Genomic DNA, 12513 nt, shown 5'->3' on the forward strand with positions numbered 1-12513 from the left:
CTATCCCTCCTGCTATTTTTTGTGTTCTTTCATTGTGCAAGTGTTCACTCAGGCCTCAGTCTTTCCTTAAGATGAGCTGCTCTGTGTGTAGGTGTGAGGAGGTGGACTCAGGTTCTTTCTACTCCACCATTTTGAACCCATGTCTTTCTTATGCCCATCTTAAAAAACAAAGGGATGTTTAGCAATAATGAATTTTATGGTTTAATGTTCCCTTATTTTCATTTTATGGGAAGATTTGGATTCAATTTTGAAATGCCATCCAGTCTCTATGGTTCTTTGGCAACTCCATGTGTTTTGCTAAACAGTAGCTATTAGAACAAAATGGTTTAACAATTTGGCCCTAGGATATATTTTAAGAACACTCATGCCTGGCAAGGGCAGGTAACAGCTACCTTTTAACAATGCACCAGACAAAACTGAGTACTGGGTCACTGCCAGTTTCAATTCCTGGATCTGAAATTTCTTCATGATATAAATAAAAGAATATGAATGCCACTTTGATTTTCAAATTAGCAGTTTATATAATGAGCCCTATTTCTTTCCAAAAGTTACCCAGTCTGTACAAAAAGATTGCCACAGAAGTAATCACATCAAATGTGCCCCCTTTCCCTTGTGCTTGACCATGAAAGAGAGTTTAATAGGAATGAAATACAGCAGAGATATGTGTTGTAGACTTAACAATTCAGTTTCTAGCTAGTAAACTCAGCTATACACTGGATTATATTTTAAAATAAGAATACAGGAAATAATTTGTGGCTAAACTAACATTTCAAAGTCATTTATAACTCTTGTTTTTGAATGAATAGTATGACAACAAAGCTTTGGAACAACTTTGTATAAATAACTGCATTTTTTTAGATTTGCTAGAAAATTTTGATATGAGTTATTGAAATGTCCACTTCCTCATAATCATAGGTGTTTTGATGTATTATTTAAATATTCATGTTAATAAAGTATGTACATGTATATACAATAGTCCCCTTCATCTAAAGTTTTACTTTCTGTGGTTTCAGTTATTTGTGGTAAACCACAGTCAAGAAGCATACAATCCTTGCTCTGAAATATGATCAGAAGGTTCATAGCAGCCTAACTATATGTCACTCACCTCACTTTGTTATATCACGTCAGCATGTTATCATCTTACACCATCACAAGAAGGGTGAGTACAGCATAATAACATGTTTTGAGACAGACCACATTCATGTTACTTTTATTATAATAAATTATTGTTATACTTGTTCTTTTTATTATTGTTGTTAATCTCTTACTGTGCCTAACTCATCAATCAAACTTTATCATAGATATGTATGTATAGGAAAAACATCTATAGGGTTCAGTACCATCTGCCGCTTCAGGCATCCACTGGGGGTCTTGGAATGTATCCCGATGGATAAAGGAGGGCTCCTGTATAATTAGATTGCTTCCCTTATTTTTAAATTACTTGTTAGCAGCAACTCTTTGCTTTTGGACAATTCAGTGATCACTTAGTTGTCGGTATGTTCTTGCCAAATTCTCTACACTGATGTGAGAGAAAGGGGAGGAGGTTCTATTTGGGGTTTGTCACTAGCCTAGATGGAACATCCTCATGAAGGGCACTGAGCTGTGTCAGACGGTTTCGAGTTGGCCTTCTATTCATTAATTTGAATGAAAAAACTGTTTGCAAAGAAACGTGAAATTGTTCCTTGGTGTTTGCCCTCAACTTAAAAGTCATTGCTCTAGTTTTCATCTACAGTTGGTTACAGGACTATTGGGAATTGTAAAGTGGAATTACAGCCCCTGTCCACTGTTGAAGGGAGAGGATGTATCATGGAAACACCTGTGACAGAAAACGATCTGCTTTTCGGTTGGCTCTTTCCTCTGTCAACTCATTGTTTTGTGTTTTCCTCTGTTCAGCCCTGCTTAGAGCAGGTGCCTGTCAGTAAGGGAAGGGAGGGAGGGGAAGGGCAGGCCCCTGACCTGCAGGAGGCCAGCCGCTGGTTCCTGGGGCCTCCTGGTAGAAGACTGTCCTTCAGCTCCTGCAGGCAGATGCTCTGGGAGCTAATGGCTCAGTTTCAGTAGTTGCCTGTCTTTCTCTGCCCCTGGGGGTCTGTGTCATCTTCAGTTCCCTTCACTTGCCAGGTTGCTACTCCCCTGTGGCATCTCCCCGATCCTGTTTCCAGAGTGCGCACCTCCTACCTAGTATGTCCAAACTATCTGGCTGAATTTCAGTTTTGTTTCTGAAAGCCAAAGTCCTTGTAAAATCATGTTAAGAACACGTAGAATTCTTCCATTTAAATTCTTCGCTTGCTGTTAGAGTTCTTGCCTGCTTAAATATCCCTCAGCTTTCTTGATTTTTAAGATCTGTTTTCAGGAAAATGGAAATTGCAACTAGCAGGCCAAATGCACATTTCAGTGATATGTACAAGAGCAATTTATTCCCACATTGGCTATGGATAACACTCTGTTCCCCAATGTCTATAAAGAGGGCCTGGTTCATAGTTCTAATTAATTAACTTTATTAACTTGGAGCTGAAAGGAGGTGGCAACTTAAACAAGGAAATAAAAAGCAGTGGACCTCACCAGACTGGTGCCACATAACTGCTTTTTAACTGAAGGTAAAAGAGCAGTCACTTACTTATTGCCAGTAATAAAGCAAAATAGATGCTTAGGTAGACTGCACAGCACAGTGTGTTTCCAGCTTACCACAAAATATGGTAACTATGAAAACGATTTTTTTTCATTTAGTGCAAATCACAAGTTTATTTTCTTTGATAAAAATTAAGAGTCCATTTGATGCCCCAAATGAGGTAAAACTGCAATATTTGCAAATGAAAACTTTCTCTGAACACTTCAGATCTTCGTTAAAGTTTTTGATTGTCAGATCAAAGAAACTGCAGTTTCAAGTTTGTTCATAAAATTAATTTTAAAAAAATCTGTTACATGGTAAGTTTCAAAATGGCAATTCTAGCCCGAGTCACAGTCACCAGAGGAATGTGTTCTCAGTTAAGAAATGCAGCAGCACCGTAACAAAGTTACATCTTTACATCTACTTTATACAGAAGCACGTGCATTTTGCAAGGAGAGTGCACACATTCTTATTACATAATTTTTGGAACAGGGCTCAATTGCCTTATAGTTTCCTAAAGGGTCTAATGAACATGAATTCAAAAATGATGATAATGAGCTTACTAATCATTTCCTCACAGCTTAGTTAGATTCAGTTTTATGCTTTCAAGGCTATGTTGATAGCATGTAGATCCCATTTAAGGAGAAACCTGGACCCTATCTAATAACATACATGGATATACATGGCTGTGTAGCAAGACATGAGGTTGATGATTTGATGTTCACTAATGTTGAAATAGTAAAGTAAAAATTATATATTGTGACTTAGAAAGATGGTATTTTCTTAAGAACACATGGCTACCTACCTGTTCTCTAAAGCAATGTGTATAATCCAACCACCAAATATAGAACACACTAATACCAGGTAACAAAAAAAAGCATTAAAGCCCATTACAGTCTTGAATTAAGCCAAAACCTTAAGTGCATAGAAAAAGCATTGCAGTCATGTATTTAGCTTTGTTTTTCTAATACATATCATAATTTAAAACTACATAAAGTTGCTTATGTAAAAAGCAATTATTTTTCAAGTGGTAGAGCTTAAAGCATGGCTTTATATTTGGCGTAATCATTTTTTACCAGTTTAATTTATAAAGATCGTAATCTTGCCAGCAGGGCTTCAACTTCAGGAATGGATTCGTTTTTAGAAACAGAGCGGAGAAGTTCCATTTCCTTTTTTCTGTTGCTCTCTCCTTTACAGACTTCCTTCTTCTCAACTGCCTTGATCCTCTCTGTAGTTGTATGAGTGTCTAGATTATAATTAAGTTCCTTGGCGACTGGAGTCCTTGTTGAGTTGCAATTGATACTGTGGTGCAAACGTGACCCTTCTGTCAGCTGCACTTTCTGATTCTCTGTAGTATGAAAGAAAGAAACATAAAACATCACTGTGATAAGGACTGTGCATATTATGAATCATAAATTTAATTATTCTCAATAAACCAGTCCTCTTAGAGTATTCAACAGAGAAAGGTAGACTTAAACACACAGAAGTTAGGAATATGCCAAAATATAAACAGACAATCATTTCATTAGCACTGATGCTTATTTCTTCCTCCTTAATGCCTGAAATGCTCATCACTCAATTATTATCAAGATTTGGTATCCTTTATTTCATTCCAGTGTTTGCTCAAATGCTATATAGATAGAGAGGCCTTCTCTACCATTCATCTAAACTAGCATGCATTCTTTCATCACTGTAGCTCCATACCCTTCATAGAACTCAGAACCCCGGATACATCATATGCTTGTTTACTTCTTCGTTGTCTGTCTTTTTATTGGAATGTTAGCTCCAAGACATTGGGGACCTTGTTTTAAATATGGCTGTACTATCAGTGCCTGAATGGCTGTGGAGCAAAGTTAGGTGCTCAATAAATATGCATTGGGTAAAGAAGTTATTTCCATACTCTTTGATCCAAGATAACTATTAGTTTGAACAATGAGGCTAATTTCCTTTTAGAACAAAACCAAGGAAGAAAGTTTCTGATAGGAATTCAAACAATGATTTCCCTTAAATGAAATACTGAATTTGGCAAGCAAATTGTTAAAACTTTCTAGCAAATCATGTCATGATTTGTTAAACATGTACACATGTCACATGTATAATATACAGGTAATGTATACATATATACATATATGTTCTTTTATTGGTAAGTGGCAGTGATCCTCACCTATCAAGGCTGTGAGGAGAGTTACAATAGCTAATGACCAAATGGCTGTGGCTGACTGACTTCCCCAAAGACCACTAGATTTTCTTTTAATTAACTGACTTTCACATTGCACAACTTTATGAGCGATGTCTCTCAGATATCTCAAACTTTAAAAAAATTGACACCCTCAAAATATTCATGTAACCTTGAACAGGGCTTGAAAAAGGCTTCAACAAACTTGACATGACATTTAAAGTTTTTTGGTTATTCACTGAGAGATGTTCCATTATCCCAATAGTAATGACTCTGGAGCACAAGCAGTCACTCATGACAGTGTGTTTTATGTGAGTGCTGAAAATTCCCACCGAAAACAGCCTGTACATTAAAAGGTGGCTGCTGAAGATATTTACTGCACTGCCATTTCCCGACCAGGGGCTTCCAGCGATGGATGAGTATTTTACACACTTTTGTGGACAATCTCAACACATTTTTAGAAGTATGATCACCTTTTAGCTGTTGGAAGAAAATATATACACTTTTCTTATCACCTTTTCTATCAGGTGGGCAACTGTTGCGCAAGAATAAAACTCTAACAGAGCAGTAATTTTCTCTTAGAGCTGTTTATACTGTGTAGTTTATAATATACATATTATGATTATCATGCAGAGCACCGTGCATATGGTATTCCTGCAGTTCCCATGACCACACAAATTAAGTTTCAATATCCACCCTTCTGCCCCAAAGAGTGTTTGAAAACTGCATTTGTACCTAAGTGCAGATTTTTAGTCTGCCTACTGCTCCCTTCCCCAGATGTTCCTGTCTTTTCCTGTCAACGACTCCGTTGTGCTGATGTCCCCAGAAAACCAGTGGCTATGATGCTCCTGGGCAACCGAGTTACATTTTTGATGGTGGAGATGAGATTAAATTGGCTGAACTAATGAGTCTATAATATACATAACGTATTCTGTACCTTCTCTGGCTATCAAGCCTAATTCCACATGTGGCCAAGTGAAAAAGAACATGGGATTTTAAAGTAAATTCTTGTTGAAACTCAAGCTTCCCCACTTGGCTTTGTCAGGTTACTTGACTTCTCTGAATCTCAGGTTTTAATAAACAACCACACAGAGTAGTTGTGAGAGTAAGGGAAATAGGATGGGTGACTGCTCTTTCAGACACTTGCTTTCCCTCCCCCTTACAAAGCTTTCTAAGGGAGGCATCTGCCACGGGGGCTTGTCCAGACGCTCAGACCTTTCTGACTTTCTGGGGACCACACTAAAATACCATTTTATTAATAGCTTGCATTTATATAGCACCTTTATGTATAAAGCATTTGTTGCACTTTAAACATCACTACCCTTGTTTTATAGATTGAGAAGTAAAAGCAAAAGAGGTTAAGTCATCTGCTTAGACTAGTTACTGAGTAAATCAGTGGCAGAAGCCAAATGCTGTCTGTAGAGACACCAAGGCTGACTTAAAGAAATTTGAAAAGCATTTTGCCAAGGAAAAGTGCTAAGTTTCATAATAACCATATCCTTATACTTCAAAATGCCATCTGACGCATTTAATTCGCCCACCTTGGTAAGGCAGACAGTGTACCTACCTAAACTACCTGAGCACATGGCGGTCAAGGTCACAGTGTACTCCTTTCCTTTCCAGGTCTCCCTTGAATTCATGACTGTGAACTTCCACTATGACCTTAACCCACTGCGTTTCCCTAGTCCATTCACACTTGTCTTTTCCTAGACAACTGTTTTATCCCTTCTCTCTTATTAAAGGTCCAGCATGTTCTCCTTCACTCTCACTTACCTTATTTGTACAAGCAATCAGGGCCAGCTCCCATTAGCCTCTCTCTACTGTGTTGTTAAGGTTCCCTTCTTCATGTGATCAGTCCCCTCTGCATAGAAGTTATGCTGTAATAACCCCAATCTTTAGAGAAAAAAGAAATCTGTTTGACTCCCCACCCTGCTCCATTTACCACCTCAACTGTTGACTGCCTTTATAGCAAACCATGTCAAAAGAATCGTCCATTCTTGCTGTCTCAATTCCTCTCTTCCCATTTTTCTCTTGAACCCACTCCAATCATGCTTTTGACCCTTTATTCTTCTGAAACAGCTCCTGCCAAGGTCCTTAATAAACTGTGTGTTGCTGACAACACAGATTGTATGTCCAGTTGGATATTTTAGTTCTTTACTCAACCTATACCAGATCCAAAGATGAAATGCCCAGCAAAGCCTGGGTTTTTCTTTCACTGTTTGCTCTTTGAACGTCTTTGGAGGTTTACGTGGATGACAATGGGCGGGCCCACGCAGGCAAGAATATTTCTATCCTTTTTGAGAAAACTCCAAATAGCTGTGGGCATAGTTTAGGGACAAAATGACCAAAGTAAAATCAAACTGGCATTTAACTCTTCTCTGGTTCTAGGTGGAGAATTTTTTCATGAGAAGGAACAGACATGATGATATAAAAAGGAAAGAGGCCATTCCTGAGACCACTGAAGGAATTTTTTTAAAAAGTGCATAAAGACTTAGAGAAAGAGCTTATAGCTCTGCTAGGAATTCCTAGATAATAGTTCAGACCTCACCTCTATCTCTTCCACATCCCAACAGCCCCTATCTGGGTCCTCAGCTGCTTTCTTTTTGCTTTGTCCCCAAGCCATGGGAGGCCTGAACTGTGGAACTGAGGGAGTCACATCTTAAATTGTAAAGCTGATAAATGAAGTTGGGTTGGAGGTGTTTCCTGTTCCACTTACATTAGATAAAATGTCTACAGGTAGAGGGAGCTCCTAAACAGGAAGTTCACTTTTATATAGAAATTTTATCATAATGTTGGCTCAAGGCCTGGTTGTCTTTTGCCATTACTATTATCTTAAAAGTCTGCTATTGGTGGCTACATGTGGGCTGAACTGTAGACCCAAATTCCACACAAAAACATGCATTTAGTTTCTAAATGGTTCGCCTGAAACATCAAGGGAGGCCACAACTCTGTAAGTTGGAAAGAACTCTGTACACGTTCTCAGAGGCATGAAATAAATTGTAATTTGAAGCTGGTAAACTCATATCCTTTTCATATGAAATTAGTTCCAAATCACAAGATGACATACTTGGACACGTGGACTCTTTCAGTGAAAGATAAGGCTGGAGTATCAAGAAAAATAAGTAATTTCTATTGCTGTCAACTCAAATCCTTACTAATACACATTTTTAAATGGAAACTAATATTAAGGCAAAGTGAATGATTGCCTCTTCAAACAGAGACAATAAGCTTGTGCTATTATTTTATGAATTTAATCTAAAACTTTTTTTCCCCCTTTAAGGAAATAGTCCACATATCTTGTGTTTATGTCTCTGTGGAAACAGAGCATACTGTTTCCCTTTAAGATAGGAAAACTCACTTATTTCAATTTAATTCCTTATATGATTCTCACTATAAGAATTGATTTTGGAGTCCCACCACAGCTTTTTTTCTGAACCTTAAATGAAGAGCTGGAAATTATTGAAAAATCGAATGGCTCCTAAATACAGAGAACCCACTGAACTTAAAAATAAGAATAAAAGCCTTAACCTACATCTAGGGTTAGATCCCACATGACCTTTGGTAGACTATAGATTTGGATGACAAAGAAAGCTAAAAGAAGAAAACCTCTAAATAAACCCCCACCATCCGGAGCTAACATTTCCATTGTTTCCTGGGTAACACAAAAGACACAGGAAAATAAGAAAGTTGCTGAGAAAAAGTAAATATAAATCTATGCAACTTAGTATCCAAAGGAAGACATATTTCAGCAACAGTGGTTATGCTTCTTGAGCTAAGAAGGCAGGGTTGCAAAGGCCCTGGCTGACAGCCCTCGGGGAAAACCTTCTCTGCTGCAGGAAATATCAGTTATGGTTTAGGAAGAGGCATTATTCGCTTTAAGTCAGTATTGATCCCCCAATCACACTGTGGTTGTAACGGGCACTGGCTTCTTAGAAGTGCCAACTCTCAGATGAAATATAAAATTGAGCTCCTGCCTTTTGTGGTCAATGGTGAACCTGTGGCAGTTTTGACAGGAGGAAGAGTACAGAACGCTGGTGTCCTAAATTGACTGCACCTATTCAGTCAATTTCTTCTTGAAATCTGGTCTTTCCTTACAATTCTTTACCCTTTGCTCTTAACTATAACTGTGACCTACTAAGTAGCTGTTTGTTTCACCCCAGCAATGGCTTTACTTCAGAGAGAGAAAAAAAGTGACCCATAAATATAATTTTTAAAGCACTACTGGGTCTACATGATAGTAAAGTGTGTGACAAATATATGTTTTTAATCTATGCAATAACTGAAGTTAGTGCTGGCCGCCAGCAGCCCATATCCCTGTGGTTTTCCTTACTGTTGATTTACTGATGCTATAAATAATTGTTTTCCCTTGGTTTCATTTTGCTGTTCATTTTACCTTTTGTATTGAAAATGTATAAAAATGATAAAATGAAAAAAAAGTACATTTTGTATACAGTCCAAATCTTTTAGGAATGCCAGGAAATTCTTACTGAAACCAATTACATAAAAACAAAAACAATAAAACAATTACTCCCCCCCAATGCAAACAAAACACACAAAGCAGAGGATGATAAATAAAAGATATCTCTGAATAGAGGAGATACTACACATTTGTCAAAGAAACAAACAATAGGCCCCAAATGGAGTCACCTGTGCTGAGTTCCACCTTAGGAAATGAAGACATAATACCTAACAGGTAAGTTTCAGCCTCTCCTGAGAATGTAACCTTTAGCCAATCTGGAGTCACCTGATCAGCACTAGTGAGGTGATCCACCTGATAGACCCTTTCTGTCCCCCAAAGGTAGGTGATTTTGTCTGGAACGATACACTCTTTCCTTGCCTTCCCCGACCCCTGCCACTTTCTGCTTATAAATCCTTCCATTTTACACAGCTCCTTGGAGCTCTTTTCCATTTGCTAGATGGGATGCTGCCTGATTCATGACTTGTTGAATAAAGTCAATTTGATCTTCAAATTTACTCAGTTGAATTTTTTTAACAGATTTGGTAGCAGTGATGGGATCTGAAGTGAACTTCTGATGACTTCCCCAGGTGTGGGATCTGTGAACTTTTTAAGTTCTCTTTCTTGCCACTTCTGAGGGCTGAGAGTAAATTTCTCTTGGTTCTGAGCTCCTGTCTTTTGATATTGAGATCCCAATCTAATTGGCTTTCCAGTCATTTTCCTGGGAGCTGCTGGCAGTTCAGGCCCCAACCTCGTTTCACTGGTGGAAAAAACCAGCCTTTGATTCTGTCCCATGATCCACATGGAAGTTGTTAGTGGCAATTCTAGGTCGCCCATTTATATGAAAACCTCAGTCCACCGTCCCCATTTGCTGACATCTGCCGGTTAATTTCTTTCTCCAATCCAGGGTTCCATGGTGGGAATCAGTGGTTGTGTGCACAGGGTCTTTTCTTGAGCTGGCCACAATAGCATCTCTTGGTTACTGCTGGAATATTAAGGTACACATGTTTGTCTTGTGGGTGTAGATAAAGGCTATTGCTAAGGGAATCTTGGAAGCTGGTTCAAATTTGGTGGGCTTGGGTTAAGCATTTAAAAGTTGTTAGAGTGCTTACCACCTAACCCAGAGACTTCCATGTTAGGGTGAATGGGTCATGGAACAGGTTAGACGGACTGTAGGGCACCTGCCAACCTCAAGAAAATTTCTGTGTAACAAAGTATACACCACACAATCCTCAATCCAGTGGCACATCCTTTTTAGATATTAGTTTGGCTCTTGGAGACCCTGAGTCTTAGCTAAAGAAAAGAAAAGAAAAGAAAAGAAATAATAGTAAAATGGGATCCTTAAATTCCAAAGAGTTGAGTTCATCACTTTCCAGCACACCTATGTATTCCTATGTGGTTCCAGAATCTATAAATATCTATGAAAATGGCAAAATCTTATCAAAGGCAACCTAGAATTATAATAATTATAATTATTATGAGGAATGCTCCAATTAAATAAGATCATTCATTTAAGAGGTACATTTAAAAGCAAGGGTTTCTGCATAGACTGGGATAACTATTATAGTTGGTATGCAGAAGCTTCTAAAAGGCTTCAAGATCCCAATATTGTTTCATTAAAAAAATTTGTTGAAAAACTAATGAAAAAATTAAAGACACAAGTGTTTTCTAAAACAGAAGACAGTAAAACCAATGTGACTCCTCCTGCTCCCTTCTGTGCTGCTTTACCTGAGTACTCATATTCTACTAATTCTCTATCTGAACTGCTTTTCACTCTGAAGAAAGTATTAAACAGTTACCTGAGGAGGATCTCCTGCAACTTCATGTGGTTTTATTTTAAAAGATATCTTTTATTCCTTGGTCAAAGATCAAACTAAGGGCCATAGGTCAAAAATTTTCTAAACCCAGGGAGGATCCCCAAAAGTTTTCTGAAGAATTTAGAGTCATTATCTGGGCCTATGGTCCCAGGCTGCCAGATCTTTATCAGCTTGTACACATACTGATGGGAAATGGTGAAGCCCAGAGATGGAGGTAGGAAGCAGGGTAGTGCTCCTGAGATCATCGACCTTCACCACAGTCGCCTACCGACCACAAAAAGCTTACAAAATGGCTGCTGGTCTTTTAAAAGCCATTGCTAGAGTCTTCCCTGCCTGAATTTTTCCCTGTATTCAAACATGCAGACAAAAGAAAGATGAATCTGTGGCAGACTTTAAAGCCCATCCGAAGCTCTCTTCCTATGGCATTCCAGGTTCCATACAATAAATGAGGTCACCCAACCTGCTCTAACTGCCCCATTTAAGATTATCTGCTGAGATTAGTGGATTGATAAAAAGGCAGATAATGGGATGGGAGGCAACTGGTCTGACTGAACTCTTGACCATAGCTGAGCACTTTGAAAAGACCTTGGAACAAGACCACAGACAAAAGTCCACTGAGCTGTTGGCCTTACAGCTATGACAGCTCCAAGACCAGGCACCTAAAAAATATCTAGGCCCTTCCCTTGTCACACCCTCATAGGAGTCCACCATTATCCTGCCAATCGGTTTCAGCCCTGGACAAGTTCACTATGGATTCAATGAGACCAAGGAATAACAAATGGAATGTTCTTGGGGTGAAAGGGTTTATACTCAACTTTATTCCCACAGTTCCCATGGTGGCAGGTCAATCACTAGAATCCCATCTACTCGAGCGAGTCTGTATGCAGCAAGCTGGTCTTTGCCTCTGGGCCTCTCTGTCCTCACATCCATCTCAGTCTCTGTCCTCAGAGCTGCCACCACTCCAGCCTCTGCTCTCCTGCAGCCGTGCCACCGTGTCGCCCAGAGCACTGGGCAGAGCTCTTCATATAAAGTCAATAGCAACGTATTTCCCACACGTGTGTAATGAGCTAGCCGACCAGGGCTAGGTGAGAATCCTGGTCATAGGAACCTTCACTTAAGGAACCACAGCCATTAAATCTGCGGCCCAAGGGTTGATGTTTCATTTGTAATCAACTGGGACATGGGGGGAAAAGTGTCCTCAAAGTTCCTATGCAAATTCTTCAACATCAGCAAGTGAAGTAGCTTTGTGGTCAGAAGCTGATAATCAGAGTCTGATAGGGATTTTTTTAAGGTCTCCCTCAAGCTAAAGTAAAACTACATACCCGAAGGAAAGAAACACCTTCTAAAGCCCTTGTAAAAGGATTTACAGGTCACTCAGCCTATGATTTCATTTAAGTTGCAATCCAATTCCTTGAGGAATTAAAAGGAACTGTCCTTATCTTACAAATCTTTATAAAAC

At 38.9% G+C, this 12513-nt stretch overlaps 1 protein-coding gene across 1 annotated transcript in view; it reads right to left on the minus strand.

Moving 5' to 3' along the window:
* Positions 1-522: 522 nt before the first annotated feature.
* Positions 523-12513, minus strand: part of DIAPH3 (diaphanous related formin 3) — a 536969-nt gene continuing 524978 nt past the window's right edge. The window contains exon 28 of the mRNA XM_057494450.1: positions 523-3953. Within this exon, the coding sequence (XP_057350433.1) occupies positions 3691-3953 (263 nt within the window). The 3' untranslated portion in view covers positions 523-3690. The remainder of the gene's footprint in view (positions 3954-12513) is intronic.

Source organism: Manis pentadactyla, chromosome 17, assembly GCF_030020395.1.
Source record: "Manis pentadactyla isolate mManPen7 chromosome 17, mManPen7.hap1, whole genome shotgun sequence".
Lineage (NCBI taxonomy): Eukaryota > Metazoa > Chordata > Mammalia > Pholidota > Manidae > Manis > Manis pentadactyla.